Raw genomic sequence first — 19,206 nt, forward strand, 5'->3', positions numbered from 1 at the left:
ATATTTGATTTTTGCATCAAAGAAAAGAAACAAAAAAGCTAGGAAATCCCTTGGAAGCAAAATAATATAATTTTGTAATAAACTTATTCAATTGTTTATAATTACTTGATGATAATTCCCATCCTAAAGCATTTTAACAACCAGACACTTCCAATGTATTTGCATAACTTCAAGTATTCTCACATTCATTTTGAAAATTTATACACAATTTTCCATTAAGTTCATATGATTAAACATGAGATAAGTGAACTACAGAAATCACAAAACATTCTTTTTGTCATAAATAGATTGAGTCACTTTTCCTCTTTCTAAGTCAATTCTTCCTGACGTACCAGTCCATTGAGCCCTTTTTCCAACATGCCAGACACAGATTTTGTTAAAAAGGCTGCATGAAAAGGTAGATACACATTTACTTCATATTCAGATTCCCCCCCATGCAAATATGAAATATTTATAGTTTATAAATTTTATCCTGTGCATTTAAAAAATGAAAAAAATTAAGAGTGGTAATCCCTACTTTGAAGGTAAGGACCTAATGCCTGTGTCAGAAAAGACAGAAAAAGAAAAAATAGGTTTTATGGGGAATAGTGCCCAACTCACATCTTTTCTCATATTTTAAGCTCTAATTTGTGATTTAGTTTGGTATGGTATTCCTTGTGTCATCAGCAACACAATTTCTTTTTATTGCTGTATTTTCATCTTTATCAAAAGACCCTGAGTGAGTGTTTGAGGGAATTACCCTTCCACTCCTCTACAGCAATAATTGCTAGATTGCTTCTTCTTTGCTCTTGAGTAAGCATCCACAGGTCACTTTTGCTGTAAGTTGTTTGATAAACTCTATGACATGATAATATTTCTGCATTTTATTGAAGAGTATTTTATCCTTTTCTGATGCCAAATGAATTGTTGCTGGGGATCTGCACGTTCCCACCTGAGTATTTAGCAAGGGTAACTATAAAGAGTGTTTGGAAAAAGCCTGATAGCCACTGCCAAAATGAATATTTTGTAAAACATATTCTTCATAGCCAGCAAACCATTCACATTTCTCAGTGTGCCAGTTTTGGGGGCTTTTTGACACCTTCTCAGCAGATGTTTGACACTTTAAATCAAACTCTGATAGGTCGTGATGGACATAAAATTTCTAATACCTAGAGGAATCTGTTACCCACTTAATGTTTTTTTGCCTGTTTGATTTTGTTTCTGGTTGCTTTTTTTTCCTGGAGGAAATAAAATTAGTTTCCTGAGTCCTGACATATAATTTGGGTTTGAATACTTCATTTTAATGAAGGGAGATGCTGTAGGTAAAATAATTAAATTCTCTAGATACTAATTTTTTGGAAGAGGCAGAAATATTGTCGACAACCTACTGGGGAGTGATAATAGATTTTTGCATTCTTTATTTTCACAGTATATTGATTGTTTCTCATCCTCCTAAAGAGTGAAGCACATAATTCATGTTGTACTTCTTGTAAGAAGAAATGGAGGTCATTTTTTAGTGGAATTCAACCCCAAAAGTTTGAACCCAAAAGCCAGGCCCTTCTCTGCATGCAGCAGTAGGAAAAGCAATGTATCTCTATTTGGTCTTGCATGGGGAAATACACTGTGAATATTGGCATTTGCCTATCCATAATGAACACTGTCAGATCTGGATTTATGGAAGATGGATAAGGCAGTTGGTTAATAACCCCAATAAAACATTTATGTTATATTAGCAGTTGTGCATGGCTGTTAGCATTTGCCAATTTTACAAGGGAGAGGAGCATCTTTAGGAAAATGAAGAACTTTTCCCTATAGAATGAAGAGTATTAAATCCACTCCACCTACAAATGCCTTCTTAAACAACCAGTAAAATTAAAATTTAAATGCAATTGAAGTTTGAAGCTCAAAATGTCAGTGAAATTTTGAACCTCTGCTGCAATAAAATTGTCCTGTAACCGAAAAGAAAGATGACAATGTCAGTCATATAATTTGATCAGACTATGATGAAAGTCAATTTCTGTCTCTTTCAGATTCTGTCTAAAGCTTTTGATGAGGCCTAAAAGTTATCAAGGGACAGGCAGTCACAGAGTAATGCAGGCAGCTCCCTCTCCAGCATCGAGACCACTGATACTTTTGGTATTGGGGTGCAGGGATGCCTTAATAGCCACAGAAGTTTCACTTAATTTTCACATTCTTCTATTTTACTGACAGAATTTATATATTTTGATTATATTTTGCCCTATCCACTAACTAGCACAGCTGATACTATGCAAATCAATTGTAGTTATATATTTAGGCAAACAGAGGCAATATCTGTAAATAGAAATAAAAAGTGTCATTAAACCAACTGGCTTAATTAATTTCCAAATAATATGCTCAGAAAGTGTAGCTAGGTGTACAGTCTTCCTGACTTCAAGATTTGTGTCTCCAAAAATACCTGCTTTCTTCATTTTTTCTTTAATTAAAAAACCTGCCCACAGACTTTGTCCTATCTTTGTACCAAAGTGTCTTCATTCACATGTCTGAGTTTTGTCACTTTTGTCAGGATACCAATGTATAATTTGTTAGCAGGAGATGCATCACAAAGTGACTTTTCAGGTTGAGTCAACCACAAGCCATATTTGGGTCAGACAGGAATTTTTTTTTATGTGTGTCACAAGAAAAAAAGTTTCTTCTTATAAAGTTTGAAATTCAACTAATGGAGGCAAAGCAATGTGTTTTTAATTAGTTGGACTTTTAACAAGTGGACCAATATTGTAACACAGACAGGTGAAGCAGATAAAGGCCTCACTGTGGCAGTGGCAGCCTCAGAACACTCACACAGACCCACAGCACATCTCATGTGAAAAAGGAGCCCAGTTTATGCAGCTGAGCACACTTCTTGCATCAGACAAGACTTGTAAGAGATAATTAGTGTTTGAGTATAGTTGTTACTTAGTTATTAGATAGATTTATCTTTTTTGTTCCTGTTTCTTAACTTACACTCCTCTAACTTTGCTCTGGATAGCTTTTTCTTGGCTTACTCATTTGAGCCTTACATTCAGGCTGAGAATTTGGGGGGACACATTCAACTTTTTAATAAGATAATTTTTTCTCCATAATTCTGCTGTGCAAAATCTCTTTTACTGCTACAATAGAATTGCTTGTTCTTCCCTTTTCAAAACTGAAGAGGGAGAATGAGAATGAATGGCCTGAGCCAGTCACAATCTGTGTCATGAGAGGTTCAGATGGGACATTAGGAAGATGTTCCTCACTATGATGTTGGTGCATCACCAGAAGAGGTTACTGGAAGAGGTGGTGGAAATTTGTCCCTTGGAGGATTTCTAAGTTCAGCTACCACAAAAGCCACACAGCTGACCTGGGAGAGTGGTGCTTATGGTCCTACCCAGAGAAAATGGTTCTAAATCATCTCCAAAGGGTCCTTCAGGCCCAGAGTTCTTTGATTTAGCCAATATAATCAGGGCTTATGCTGCTGTTACAGGGTAAGGTTTTACCTTGTAACTAGTAAATAAACTAATATCAAAGCAGGTTGACGCAAAATGTGCAGAGGTTTAGAGAAAGTGATAATTCAAGCCTAAGAGCAGGTTAATTTACCAATAAAGGATAAGTGCTATGATTTCCTGGAGGATAAAATCCTGATGAATTACTCCTCTTGGATCGTTGCTTTACTGTTGATTTTAGAAGGGCTCTCAATGGAGTACATTACTTATCTGATAGTCTATCTAAGCCCCTTCTTCTACTCTCTCTTTTTATGATAAGTCTACTGCCTTTACCTTATATAACTTCAAATTCTGGTCACTTTGTTTCCTTTTTTATTTATGGGTACAGAAAAGTGACCTCATGCTTATGAAGATCATTAATTGTGAAACTCTCCAGAATTACAGGTTGTTCTGGCTGATGTATCAGTAAACTTTAAATTGCCTCCTTTATCAGGCTGAAGTTTGTGTAATTGTGTTTACCAAAAATTCAATCTCTACATGAAATTTAATCAGGAAATAAAATCAAGAATCTACCGAGGTCTGTTTCATATTCCATAATCGTTTTAAATAGAAGTTTAAATAGAATTTTTTTGCTTATCTTTACTCTGAGGATAAAACGTCTTTGGAAGATATTTAAATTTTCATGGAGTCATGGAACAATTTGAGTTGGAAGGGACCTTAATGATCATCTGTGAAGATTTGTTTTTGTGGAGGCTCTTTTGCTTTAAACTTATTTCCATATTAAAACTGTCCAGTGGTTTCAACACTAATTAGATTGATACTGCATGGGATATCCAGACTTGTTGCATCTAAACCCTTTGATTTTCCCACTAGATGGCATTATGCATTAAGTGCAAGTTAATAATAGGTTGACTATAATTGCAGATGCTAAAGATTTAAAAAATAAGAAATTATCTATTGTGTTTGCTCTTAATCTATGCTTAGAACTGCGGCATAAAAATCACTTGACCTACTTCTACCCAACAGCAACCCAATCCACCCTTAATGCATCAAATATGGATTTACTCAAAGCAATAAAGGAAGTCAGCCATGGCAACAATATCTGATCATGTGTGCAATGTGCTTTTTAGAATAAAACTTGTCCAACCATTTCTGCATTTAACATTTAAAGAGTGACTTCAGTGCTGCAGATTGCTTCCTTTCTGGCTGCATGGCTCCAGCTGAAGTGATGGGAGGTGTCCTAAGCAAAGCTGCAGCGCTGAAAATTGTTTTTAAATAAAGAGCCCCACAGGAGGTTTTTTTTTATTTAGTAGCTAATTCAGGATAGGTAATCAGAATAATTTATCACTTCAAGTTTAAATATAGAGATGCTGCTGTTTCCTCCACCCAGATGAGTTCTTAGCAGTCCCCTTACAAAATTATGGGGTGCTCAAGAGTGAGGCTCCCAGAACCTCAGGTCCTGACCAGTGAGGGTCCATCTGAGGTGGAGCAGAAGTCCAACTCCTTCAACAGAACTGGTCAGATATGTGTTATCCACATATCTGTATTCCCTGTATTCTGTATTCTGAGCTGGGTTTTTTCTTTATTCTTTATGTAGAATGTAAGAGGCTCCAGGCTGGAAAGGGGCAATCCAATATTGCAACATTTTACTGCAAGAGAGGTGTAGAGTATGAGCTGGATGAACCAGTTCAGTTAGCCAGGGACAATAATGGAAAAATATCCAAGGACAGGAAATCAAGTAAATATTAGCTTAGTATTAAAAAGGTCTTTTAAATCCTCATGCAGTTGGAACACATAATAGAAAAGTAGAACTTGTGCTTGTTTCTAAATTGGCTTTTGTGAAGAGGACAGATTGATGCCACCAGGAGAAACTTACTAAAAGATTGCCACGAACTCAGGCTGTTAAACTGTTTGTGTTTTCTGTTTAAAATTTTATTTTACTCATGCTACCCCCCAAGGTTTGATAAACTATGAGTTTAACTGTCCTGTGCAGTGCATGGCTGTAGATAATGCAATGTGTGATTCCTTGACACAGAAGTGCTTATGGTTTGTATTTGCCTGTGATGGGATTCAACCCTTTTGTAACACTGCTATCAAAAATACCTCATGAGATCTGCCTTCGACCAAATTGTTGAAGTACCTACAAACTGCAAATATGAACAAGGGTATAGATCCACTGAATTAGAGCAACTGGTTTCCTCTTGTCACTTGAGATGAAGAGATTGAATGTAGCTTTTAGTTGGTTAGTAATATTATAAATTAATAGGCATTAATCATTTTTAATTGTATTATTGATTAATTTTAATAAACACCCATAGTTCATTACTAGGATCCAAAACTTGAGAGTTTCACAGATGGTATGAAATCGTATTGCTAGTTACCAGATTTTCATATGGAAAGGTTAGCGACAGAAATTTCCTTTATTATTTAGTCAATGGTGAACACTCAGTGAAAAGCACCACCCCAATGCTGGTATTTGAAGCTTGCATCCTAATGGTTGTGCCCCAAGGGATTTCAATACACCCAGTTCAATAACATACAGCAGAGGCAAGCAAACATGTTAGAAAAATGGATATTTGGAGGCATGTATTTCCTTTCTGTTCCTAAAAAAGCTGAATTACTTGAGACAAAGGGAATTTAAAAACCCATTCCCCAGCCAGTGCATGACATGAATGTGTAAAGCATTGGCTGTAAATCAGCACCGTGCTCAGCAGCAGCTCTCCCCAGCCTGCTCTGACATTGCAGAGGGACGAGGGAGGGCCAGCCCGGGTCCCATCCCACAGGCAGAGGCCAGGGCCATCAATAGGAGATCTCTGCTCTCTGGGAGCTCTGCAGCCACTGCTTGCTGCTCCACCAACTGCAGCCTGCAGCACTCGCAGGGAGCTGCACCAACAGCATTGAAAAAGTCCTGGTTTATAATGCACATCTTGCTTTTGAGGCACCAAGCTGGCACGGGCTGTCACACCTAGTCCAAAAGCAGCACTCTGGTGTTTAATTACTGAACTCATTTACCTGTGATTCCTCATTTAAATGAGTCTGTCTTTCCAGGTCTGTCTTTCAAAATTGCTTTTTGAATCTTCACTTGATTGATCTCTGCAGTAACAACTGGGTTTCCTGGTGACTTAAGGGGTCTTTCTGTTGGGTCTGAAATTATTAATTACCATAGAGTTCTTCTAAAACACCTGAATTTTTCTTCAATTGTTAAAAAGTTTAAATGAAACATTTGATTGAAATGAGTGGCAATATCCTGAAGGAGAAAATAGATCTTATTTAGGAGCAGCTTTTTTTCTGATCTTCACACACAGAAATTAACACAGATGTTTTGGTGTATCTGCAATACAGTCTTGGCTGTAGTTGTGAGCACGAAAGTGCCAATTTCTTAATCTTTTTTTAGCAAATAAAGAAAAAACAAAATCAAGCAAATTAGTAAAGCACATTTGAACACAGCCAGGAAGTCGTGGATCTATTTCAGTAATTGTGAAGAAGGTGGCTCATCCTCAAAGGGTGTTATTAAATTCCTAATGTCAGAATAAAAAGCCAAAAGGCAGCACCTGCCTGTTTGTAGCTGGACTCAGCTAGTGAAATAGGCTCCAGAAATGTTCTGGGGAGGAATTCCTCGGCCAAACTCCCCCCTCCAGATGAATGAATAAATGTAACTGCAGCACAAAACCCCAAACATTTACAGGGAAAACATCTGCAGAGCTGGAGAGGTCTGTGCTTGTGCACTCACTCCCTCTCTGAAGCAGTGAAAATCTGAGAACTCTCTCCTTGTCCCCAGAATTCAGATGTGCCCAAAGAGTCCCACAGAGAGGCCTCTGCAAAGAGGGGAAAGTGAGGATGTGAATATCTAACAAACAGAAAAAAAAAGTTGTTGAGACAACATACAGCAGGAGTTACTATTTATTTGTTTTAGGCACCAGCCTTCTAAATAATTGAAACTATTTCAGATGTTACCATGGGGTATTAACTTGAAAATTATGACTTTTTGGTATCTGTAAGCTTCATTCCATCTGTTCTTTCTGGCCCACGTTTATGCTGCTGGTATCTGTCTGGTTGCTGTCACTGCCCAGGAGTGAACCTTGGCCTGGTTCATTCATTCTTAAATAGAGTATTTTTTATTTGCTTGAGTCTAATAATGGGGAAAAAATAAAGTTCTATTTTTTTCATACTGACATTTTAGAAAATATCTATTTAATTTACATTTTTTGTAGAATATCTCTATGCAGGATAATGCACGGTAAGTGTAAATTGCAGGACTGCAACTGTAGTGTATAAAGAAAATAATTATGTTATTTGAAGGTTAGCCATATAATTTTGTTTTATTCTTTGAGAATGGCAGTTAAATTTCAACTATAATTTCAACTATGTAATATTTTCTAGAAATAAGGATTTTTTAATGGCTTCACTTAGGTACAGAGAACACAGTAATGGTCACGAATTTGGCAGAAGACAGTGTTTGCTTTCATCACTGTGTGATTCATCAGAACTCTTGCAGGATGGTGGTCACAGAGCAGTGCAGGGCTGCCAGAGGCGTCAGCAACCTTGGACACCTTTACATTGCCAATTTTAGTGACACAAAAAGGCCGTGGCAGCTCTCCCCACCTGGAGAGCATCACCCTGAGCTTGCACAACTGTGAAACTTCACCATGCAGAGTCAATAGCTGAGACCTTGGAAGCATCAGAGGGGCACCAGTACAGTGCCACACCTGAGCTAAAAAGCCCAAATGTTCTGCAAGGCTAAATGGGCTCAAGATACAGAGCAGCAGCAGCTCTGATGTCTGTGTAAACAGAGGCTCTTACAGCTCTTTGTGTCTGCAAAGGCCGTTAAATAACAAAGTGAAAAATCTACTGCTCTTCAGGATTTAATGATGAGTACACCTGCACTGCTGCCACCTTGAGCTGGTTTAGCTGACTGTAGATTGGAGGTGTGTGTGCCTTTTCAGCTGCCCCTGTGAATGTGTATAAAGAAAACCCTGGCACTCTGCGAGCCACCAGGAGCTTAGGCAGCCACACTGGAGTGTTTGGTTTATTGCACTGGAGAACAGGAAATCATAACACCACTCATTCTCCAGGATACATCTTGGTTAAGGACTTTACTGGTGTAGCTGTAGCTGGATATGTCCTCCTGGTGTAGCTCTGCTAGGTGAAAGGATGTTTTCCTGAGAAAAATAATACTTGAGAGCTCCACATGGACAGTACTGCATGGGAACTGCATAATGTAATTCCTCATTAGGAGGGAAACCATAACCATTGTTGCTCTTCCCTGCAGAACTCAGGCCACACCTCTCCCACTGAAGTCTGTGTGCTTTAGAGTCCCAGAAGAGGTTTAAGTTCTGTGATCAGGCTAATTTAATAGGAGAGGTTTAATTATTTGATACCACAGGAAAAAAAATAGAATTACTGACTTTTGCATCCTTTCCAAATCTGACATTTCCAAGCAGGTCTGTAATGGCAGTCTCAGAGGACCCGTGCAGTCCCCAGCACAGCCAAAGGATAACCTGTTGCTAAGCAACCAATATAAGTGTGCTGCTCAACATTTATTTCATTTGGAAAGAACGGATTCTTTAAGTACTTCATCTTAGCTACCAAGCACAAAGAGTTTTCTACTTGTTTTTCTGTAGCTGTGCAAATGTGTAAAACAGCTGATTTGCACAATCAAATGCGCACTCCCAGAACAGGTGCCAGAGAGGAATAGGCAAAATGGAAGGTATAAAAAACTGGCCTGAGTACTTTAGCCCTTTCTGAGATCAGCATCCTGAATTTGCCTCTTTGTGTCTTTGTTCTGCCTAATTGAAAATGGGCTGCCTTGGAGCATGGACGTGGCAGAGCTCTCTGCAGGGCCTACCAGTGTTTGTTGATGCAGCCTCTTTTGAAGACATCAGGGTTTTCCCACTGACACAAAGAAACCCTTTTCACCCCGACAAGCAAAGCCAGAACACAACACTGAATTTCCATCCTGAAGACTCCAAATCTCAGATTCTGCACTTGTTTCATAAAAGCAGCTAAATAGCTTCAGAAAAGAGCACTTACTGCCCTCCAATTAACACCACTTTCACTTCAGTGCTTGTCCCTACAGTGAAATGAAACCCTATAGATCTGCTAGGCTTTTGTGTGTGTGTCTGAAATCAGCCTTGGCTGAACAGCCTCTAGCTAGATTGTCCTTGGAGGAGTTGTTAGTCATGTTTTCCAGTTTAGAGTACATTGGGTGCCTGAGTATCTGAAGAGCTTTTTGTTCCCAACCAGTGAAGGTCTCTCTGCTGCTGCCCAATGGATCTTGCTGGATACAGACAGATGTCTCACTGCCCTCTGATCAAGGGACCTGGACACACATTTTGCCTTCAACTGGTGTGGTTTCTAAATGATGTGTTTTGACAAATGAAATGCAGCGTGGGAGTACTACAGTGTTTGCAAGCTAAGCTGTGTCTTGGGAGCAGTAACTAACAACTACAGCTTTTTTTAGGAAATTAAGCTCAGTGTTGAAGAAATGCAGCGGAGCTCTGCATGGAATCCTGCAGCTTTGGTGACTGAAGACTCTCGGTGTCTTAGACTATTCAGGTGCACAAATCTTCCTGTGCCCCTCTCCCTCCCTTCACGCTGCTTTCAATGCCTAAGAAGGGAATTGTCTTGCAGACATCTCTTCACTGGAGGTCTCACTTTAAGTGTTTGCCTCCCATCATGATGCAGAGCTCCCAGAGCTGAATCAATACTTCTTTCTTCTGTCAGCTGTAGTCCATGCAGGAGCACGGCTGTCAACAGGCTGACACTGCAGTGCCACATCACCCAGCCTGGCTGTCACACCTGGGGCAGGAGAGCCCATTTGCTGCTTAACCTGGCAGCCTGGTCATGAACAGATTGAGTTGGGTTTTCAGACAGAAATAATTGCCATTTTCAATCACAGGGTTTTGATCTGTTAAAGCAAATTGTTGGCTCTGTCTTCCTTCATTTAGGGAATACTTTCCCAAAACTGCTGCCTCCTATTTCTTTGGAACATTCAGTGACCTCGTGCTGCAGAGAAGTACAAGATCAACCAACCAACCAACCCTGTCACAAGAAGCTGACATGAAAAATAACTCCCATGAAAGTTATCTGACCAAATCCAAAGCAGACTTGTTTAATGAGTGAGCAAGTAGGGAAATGCAAGAGTCTGGGGGTTTTTTCAAGCCCAAATAAAATACAGAGGTCAGGAAAAGGATAAAACAAAATGGGCCAAGATGCTTATTTTGATTTCAAGTTGCAAGATTCACAACAGCATTTGGGTTTGGGAAAAAAAATCAGCATTTTTCACTAAAAAAACTAATCAGGGAATGGTTAACAAACACTCACAAGAGGACGTTGTGTGAGTAACATATACTGAAATAAAACTACAGGGGGAATAAATTACAGACAAAAATACAGCACAAATAAAGAGCAAGGGTATCTTAAGCAAAGTGTAATTCTAAATTGAGTAAAGGGCAAAAGATGAGATGTAGTTTCACAGGAAATCTGAAATAGCTCCAGTTAAGCCTAACTTAGGATGCAGAAGCTGGTATATTTGAAATACATCTATGTATTCCTGTATAATGGAGGCATCTTGAGAGGCTGTAAGCACCATTATGCAGTAGCTTGTGTAAATATCCTGAGTGAACCAATGATGAGGAGGGGGAATATAAAATGCAGAGCATAGATTTGGCTAAAATTCAATATTTTGGAGTGGGTTAATATAACTTTAAAGAAAATGCAAGAAAAATAGAGAATAGATGAGGATGTGTGATTCTTCCAAGGGCATATTATATGCCCTCTACAAATAATTTCATAACCTAGGAGGGAGAAAGGAGGAAATTCAAGTCAGCATGCTTAATACACTTATACTAACTCAATTTTATTGACTTTTTTTTTTGACATTTTAGATGCTGTATAAAATAAATCACTTCAGTGCCGATATAAACAAATATTTTCCCTTTGCCCTCGATCAACTGCTCAAGTATTTTCCCTTTGCCCTGGGGACTTTCTGCTCAAACTCTTTGTTCTTTTGAAGAGCCACTCCTCTGGAATTAGGCTCCCTGGTTGGCCGCTGTATCCCATTCTCCTGATAGGACAGCAGGTGGATCTGGCCAGCAGCCAAAGGGAATAACCTGTGCCCCAGGGACAGCAGGGGTAGCAGCACTGACACACAAAACATTAGCACTGAAGGAGTATTTCTCCTCTGGCACTTCAAAAATGAAAATTGATATTCATAGCCACATTCTACCTAAGGAATGGCCTGACCTGAAAAAGGTAACAAGAGTTTAGATATTCAGTGCCTTAGGTTATCAGCAACCATTTCTACCAATGTGATTTCTGAAAGAAAAATGAATGAAGGGTTCTGGGGTAAATATCTCTAGGTTTTTGTCTAATTTGGGATATTTTTCCAACTATAAAATATTTGTATTTCACTACTTTGAAAAGCAAGAGTCCAGTCAGAAGGGCGTGTAAAACTGGGCTCTGTTCCCCATTTTTTATTTATTCTGAAGCAATTCCTAAAGTTTTCCTTGAGTTTTTTGAGACACGAGATTTTGGGATAATAAGGTATAAATTCCACTTTCTTGATAAAAATAGAGCTGTTCTGTTCCATTCCTACATGGTATTCGCTTTTGTTTTAAATAAAATAAATAATCAAATATTAAACAAAATTAATGTTAACTAAGACAAATTTATTCACATCATTATACCCACAGGCATGAAATCATTAACTTCAATGGGAGTGGGGTCATTATAAGTACAGCTAATTGATGATGATAATTTTACTAATATCTGTTCTTTTTTCAGTTACTGGAAAGAAGTAGCCTGTTGTATTTAAAATAGAAAATCTCAGTTGTCAGAACACTGAAGCTATTAATGAATTTATGTTAGCTTATTGTTGTTGCTATTGTTGTATTATTCAGTGTCATAAATTTATTCTTGTCCACAATGTTTTTCATGATCCTGTGAAATGCATTTTAGAATGAAAAATGTCATTTAGGTTTTAATGTAATCAATCTGAAAGGATTTCATATCTATTAGCTCTGCATTTCTGTGATTTTAGGCAGTCCGGTTTCAGTCAATATTAGAGAGAGAGCAGCTGGGAAATGTAAACAGCATATTAGAAAAAAAAAAAAAAGTCATGAGAAAACCTGGCATTGAAAACATACATAGGATTATTTCTTCATTAGTTGTGAAAAATAACATCATTATGCACAAAACCTCCTGGAAAGGAATGTTTGTTTCCTTGTTTGGCTAGGAAGGTTTTTAGAAATATCTATTTGAACACCCTATTTGTAATAATAACAGCTCCTGATGAAAAACACATACACTGGATAATGCAGGTGAGGATACAGATACTTTCAGAACAATTATGTCTGTTTTAAATGGATAGGAGTGTAAATATCCATACTAGAAAGACAGGTTGCTTTTGCATGTTTCAGATTTTGTTGTCTTTGTGCAATAGCTTCATAAAAACATGATGTTATATGGGTTTTTTTAAAACATGATGTTATATGGGTTTTTTTAAAAAAAATTAAATATTTTTGTCTGTAAGTACTTTAAAAGGGAAATAAGTTCACTGACTTAAAATGACCCCAAGAATTCCTTGATGTTCACTGATGTACATCAAGACTAAATCCACTAATGTTAGACACTGTGGGCCAGCATTGCATTCCTTTAAACAGAGATAAAGAGGCAAATACCAAATTTTTAAAATTTAATTTCCACCTGCTAGGTTTTTTTCCCTCTGTTCTGAGCAATTCAATAGTTTATTAATGGGCTCAGAGTAGAAAACAACTCTAAGAATTCCCTGGAGTCCTGTGGAAATTCAAGCCATTAACACAGATCATGCAAGGAAAACCAATGAGGCATCTTAACATGCACACATTTATTTAGTGCTAAACTTCTTGTTTCCAGCTTTGTAAATACTGGACCTTCAAACTAGAAAATTCTGTTGTCAAGGTACTGATTTAACAGCCTAGGAAAATATCACAAGTATAGAAAATCACAGAAAAAGCAGATATGGACTGTCAATACCTACAACTAATACCTGAAGGGAAGAAAGAATAAAATAAGTTGAAAATGAGTTTCTCTATTGCCTATGGGCTCCTTCAGTACCCATTTCAGGTGCTTGTTTTCTGCTCAGCTTGCAATTGCAGTTAGCATGGATCTAGTTTATAATTCTCATTAGTTGTCGCTCATTAAATTTCCCAAAATTTCAGTATTTTTACATGTGTATAAACCTCTAGATGTATAAATTTAAATAAAATTTACATAGTTGCATAGTTAAACAGAGCACACAGCCTCAGTGACTGCATCTCTGGCTGAGGTCAGGAGGTTTGGCTCTTCACACCCACATTAGGAGAGCTCACAGTGGCACTGAGTGATGATTTAGTATCACAGGAAATTCAGGACTGTGTCCAAATCGTTTACACTTGAGCAAAACAAATGCCTGCTCTTCCTTAGTTTCATTTTAAATGTTTCCTTTTTTTGGAGAAATGGGAATTATGAGCATTGTTTTCACTCAGAGATTCCAAGAGTTCATTCCTTTCTAATTGATAATTTATGAAAGTAAAAGGAAATCAGCATCTTATGTAGGTTTTGCGTTTTTTGCATGAACAATTCTGAATCTCTCTGGAAGAATCAATGAGCATCTAAGCTTCTCCTTTTTAGCTTCTCTTCCCTGTTTAAATATTAATAGGCAAGAGGCTGACCTTCACTCCTGCTGCTGAGTCATGGAAGCTGCAAAGTGGAATCAATGCATCTTTGTGCTAATGATTAACTGATCACAGATTGGAAAGTTGACGGCTCAATTTTCACACTGCCAGATGCTTAATTTAATATTTTCAGCGTCAAAATTATTTCAGTTAGAACCTCAATGTAGTAAGCAATTTTCAGCATTTCTAAAGCAGCTGTTTAAAAATGTTGTTGAAATGGAAACTAAAATTCCAGCTCTACAAACACCATTAGTCCAGTCCAGCAACACTTGAGCACTTCTGCTGACATCAGTGAGGCTACTCTGGCTCAAAGCTCAGCACGTGTAAGGGTTTCTCCTGAATGAGGTATTTTTGTAAGAACTGCTATTATTATTATTATTATTATTATTATTATTATTATTATTACTGCAGAGAGCTAACTAGCCCTGTCTTTCTCTTCTTTCCTCCACAGAGATATGGATATGGTGGATGGGTACAGCTGGATCATCACTGCAAGGTTTGGGCTCTGGTTCTCAGAGCTGATCTTGTGTCATCGTCAGGAATAGAAACTCACAGGAGATATATTAGAGAAGCAAAATGGCAATAAGATTGGCTCTGGTTTTGATACATATTTCTCTAGAAGTCTATTTCCTATGAAGTAGTATCAGGCCAAGTCCTAATAGACCTCAGCAGAACCTTTTGCCTGGAAGATGAAACTCACACCCTCCTGTATGAACCAGCATCCATTCTTCTTTATCATCTCACTTTAACATTTGGAATGGATAGCTCTGGGAAAGTCTTTCCAACAAGAAAGGCCAGGCTAAAGCAGATTACATACAGATTTGGGTTGAGTTAGATGCAGTCATCTGTGTGACAAGCAAACCCAAAAGGAAATGATATTTTAATAAACAGGAACAAGCCACCTGTGAAACCAAAGCATGGATGGCACAGATTTTGGAATATGGCAGCTGCAGGAAGGAGACAGGGACTGGACACATTTCTGGTGATTTTGTTACAGGTCTAAAATTCTGTGCTAAAAATAATTTGCAGAGGAACTTTGTGACAAGTCAATAATGGCCTTACACACTCCTCCAAGAATTCCATCCAGCCTACTTCTGTCTGGAAATTCTGCATGACAAAATGTGCATGGCAAAATAAAATTCTCTTCAGACAGGTGGAGCTGGGGATGGTAACTCCTAAGATTTAAAAAAAACCCAAAGGCCTCCCATATCATTCTCTGAAGAAGCACCAGGGTCAAACTGGAAGAAAATAATTACATGCATATTTTAAAAGTGCATTTTGGGATGTTACTGAGTGGTTTAGTGAGAAGAGAATTTTAAATGTAGTTTGCTGAACCAAATCAGCCTGCAGGACTTAATTTTTAAATGTCTCCCTCTTCATTTTCCACATACATTAATCAAAACAAATATTAGGTAATTTTTAGGATGGGACAGAGTAGAGAAGTATAGAATAGAATGGAACAGTAAAGTCCATGTGATCTATTCATGATGAAGTGCTTGGTTCTACTGTACCTTTTTCTCACACCCCAAGTATTTTTTTGTTTATTGGACAACCTGTATCAACGCTCTAAACTTTTCTTAATGTATTTGAGTGTATGGCTACAATAAACCTCTCCATCAGGTTGGAAAACCAGTTTTACAAGAACCTGAAGTATTTCACCAGGGGACCAGGACCCTGTAGTTGTAATATTTCACATAATTTTCACAACCCATGATACAGCTAACAAGTAACTTGACAGGTTGCCAAGGCAGCACACTTAGATTTGTTGAGGATGGCTTTAAAATATTCATTAGGACAGTACATTTGTGAATGATGTATGAAGGTAGTAACATATTCAAGGTTAAGAACAGTTTGAGCTCTCAGAAGAGGGGGACAGAACCCCCCCCTGGCTGGGCACACTGGTAATAAATATTCTGATTTAACAGTTTCTTTTCTTCAGAAAAATTAACAGGATCCTAAATAAGACCAATTTTGTGAGGAAAAATAAAGTGCCCTTTGGAGAGAGAGAGAAGTCCCTTTCTTGAAGGGCCCAAAGACTGCCTTGCCTTCAGCTCCTGTTTACTGGGAAGGTGAAGGAGTGGCTGCTGGGTTTTCTTGTGTGGCTTTCAGTTTTCCCCTGCAGATGGAGTGGGTTCTCTGCCCAGTGCCTCTGCTGCACAGCTGCACTGAGCCAGCCCACATGCACAGCACCAGGGATCCTCTGACTTCCCATTTACCCCTGCAGCAGATTAAAACAACCAAGAAATACTCGGGGCCAGCAGGTGTTGGTGAATTTTGTCTCTTCCATTTGTGCCAGCAGAAATCCTGATGTGTCTGTAGCAGCTGGTGGGCACCCCTAACTGTAACAATTTCCTTAATGTGGTGACACTGCCTCTCTTTAAACAATTCACAAATCAACCAAATAGGACATTTCAAAACTTTCCAGGCTGATAAAGGAACAAATTCCATGACTCTGATAATATTTTGAACTTCCTAAGTCTGGAAATTGGTGGCATATGAGAAAGTTTTACACTGATTCAGGTCATAGGTTTATACTGTGTATAAGTTTTGTTTGGGACTTTTCTTTCCCAAATTCTTCAATTTATTTTTTTTCTTACCAAGGAGAAAACATAATCTGAAGACAACACAATAGGTCTCCTTTTGTCTGAGTATCACTGGTGATAAGAAATCACTGGACTGAAATTAACTGTGTTACACAATTATTTCTGTGGTTACTGGAATCATTGTGATGCTATTGAACACACACATACCCAAAGGGAAAATTTAGCACAGATTTAATTAGAGCATTGTTTTGAGGTCAAAATTTGCTTTGAGGATAAACTTGCATTAAGGTACCTGGTATCTCTTCCAAATAAATATACAGTGATGTACATTGCAAGAGGAAGGGGATTTTTTTTTTTATAATTCTGAAGAATTAAATCAGAACTATGAATGACTGTTTTATTCATATCTATTTTTAAAATAGTTTCTGTTTAAAAATACCTACTGAATAGAAATAAAAGATCAAAATTTTGCCACTGAATTTCTGTAAGGAGCCCAACATATCAAGAGACTATAAATTAGCAGGTACTACTTTGTCACATTTATAATATATGAAAATGTATTTCACAGGGACAGGCAAAGATGATGAAGGATGGAAAGGTTTTTAGAGTTATCCAAGAGAACTGCTGGGACCCAGAAGTAAGGATTAAAGAGATGGACCAGTCAGGTACCTCCACAAATCATTGTGTTTCATTTAGAATAACAACTTCTCTGTCAGCGCATCTGAAAGTGCTCAACAACAATATCAAAAAAAAGGTTTAACATACTAATTCCTGGGTTTTAATCTGTTGAAAGTTATTGGAAACTGATATGCTTTACACTCAGAACTATATATGATTTATATTGTGCCCATAACTTTCCTCATTCTCAGTAACAATTTATTCCCCACTAGAATTTATTAATTTTTGAGGGATTTAAGACACTAAATTGACAAAAGTAAGGATGACTGACCCTGACTTGAAATGGCATCATACATTCCAGTTAAAATATGATTCACAAAGGTGGAGGAAGCCCTTTCATTTTTGTTCCAAATATTAAAAATATTCTTTTTACACACAGGATTTCTTCTATGTCTGTTTCCTTTTCTAATACTTTTTTTCTGTTTATCCATGTTTCAGCCTCATTTTGTGTTTTTGCTGTAGGACTCTGAGCCTAGAGAACTGGTACAATTACTTTGTCAGAAAAGGGTTTTTTCCTCATTTAGAAATTTAACCAGATGCCAAATTTGCAAATTTATTTTCCATCACGTTACATGCAAGCCACTAAATAAGATTGGTAAGATGGGAGACTGAGGATGAGGGAAGGAATTTCTAGGCTGATCAATTATTTTTGCTAGTTCTTATTAACACTGTAATTCCAAATTACTCTTCTAAGAGAAATATTATGTTACTAAAGATTATTTTTTGGATTATATTACTTAGATTGAGGCCTGAATGGTTTCTACATAGTTTCCCAGTAGACACAACTCAAATATCTTCAACTTTTCATATGGAACTAACACCTGGATTGCTTAAAAGAGTGGATATTGTACAAGTAGCATCTTTATGATTATTGCTTCCTCCTCTCAGGCCTTATCACTCTGGACAAGCACATGAAAGAGGTTGTGGGAAATGGGGAATTGGTCTCTTCTCCAAGATGACAAATAATAAACAGGAAGAAATGGCCTGAAATTGCACCAGGGGAGGTTTAGATTGGATATTAGCAAAAATTTCTTCACTAGAAATGTTGTCAAGCCCTAGAAGAGCCCTGGTGTAGTCCCCATGCCTGGAGGGATTTAAAGGATGTGCAGATGTGGTGCCTGGGGACACAGCTCAGTGGTGGGCTTGGCAGAACTGGATTCATGGTTGGAATCAATGATCTTAGAGGTCTTTTCCAACCTAAATCATTCTGTGATTCTGTGTTTGGAGATAGTCTGGGTTATTCTTCTGAGGGAGGTTTAGTGCAACACATAACATAAGCTAGCTTGGGAACCCACCAGGTAGTGGGCAATTTATGCAAAAACAATTTAGACAATTTTCATCTACTTCATTTTCACCCTGGAAAAGCAGAATTTGAAACTCCAACCGTTAGGCATTTAATGGGAATTCCAGAAAGCCTTTGCAGACTCTGAAATATGCTGCCTTGTCACAGCATCATGGAATCATGGCCTGACTAGGCTGTAATGTTTCTCTGAGTTGGCTCAGGGATTTTGGGGATTACTAAATCACTCAACTACACAGTGGATCATAAATAGCCTTTGGGCATCTTTCTCTTTCAGATATTTCCCTCAGCACTAATGGCAAGTTTCTACAAAGCAGTTCTGCCCCATATGTTTGTTGTAGACAAAGAGAAAAACACAGGAGGATTTTTTTTTCAAGTTTTTGCAGCAGTTCTCCAGAAAAGAAAATGTATCATGAAAGCAGCATCACAATATTTCTTCATTAACTGAACAGTGCTTTCTTGGTTAAAAAAAAAATCTAAACCTGTATGTTACAGCACCATCTGGTGACTTGTCCCCTAAAAATGTCCCTTTTTATTACAGCACTCCAGACATACAGGTATCAGCCAATTAA

The 19,206-nt window shown here is 37.9% G+C and overlaps 1 protein-coding gene across 3 annotated transcripts in view; it reads left to right on the forward strand.

The window, feature by feature from the left end:
• ACMSD (aminocarboxymuconate semialdehyde decarboxylase) overlaps positions 1-19,206 on the forward strand; it is a 39,369-nt gene that overhangs the window by 5,919 nt on the left and 14,244 nt on the right. For 2 of the 3 annotated variants that reach the window (XM_054636363.2, XM_054636364.2), the window contains exons 4-5: positions 14,565-14,609; positions 17,225-17,321. In XM_054636363.2, the coding sequence (XP_054492338.2) occupies positions 17,237-17,321 (85 nt within the window). In that variant the 5' untranslated portion in view covers positions 14,565-14,609; positions 17,225-17,236. Of the gene's footprint in view, positions 1-11,600; positions 11,673-14,564; positions 14,610-17,224; positions 17,322-19,206 lie in introns of those variants that run through there. The other variant, XM_054636365.2, reaches the window with a different exon arrangement.

This window comes from Agelaius phoeniceus, chromosome 7 (genome assembly GCF_051311805.1).
Source record: "Agelaius phoeniceus isolate bAgePho1 chromosome 7, bAgePho1.hap1, whole genome shotgun sequence".
Lineage (NCBI taxonomy): Eukaryota > Metazoa > Chordata > Aves > Passeriformes > Icteridae > Agelaius > Agelaius phoeniceus.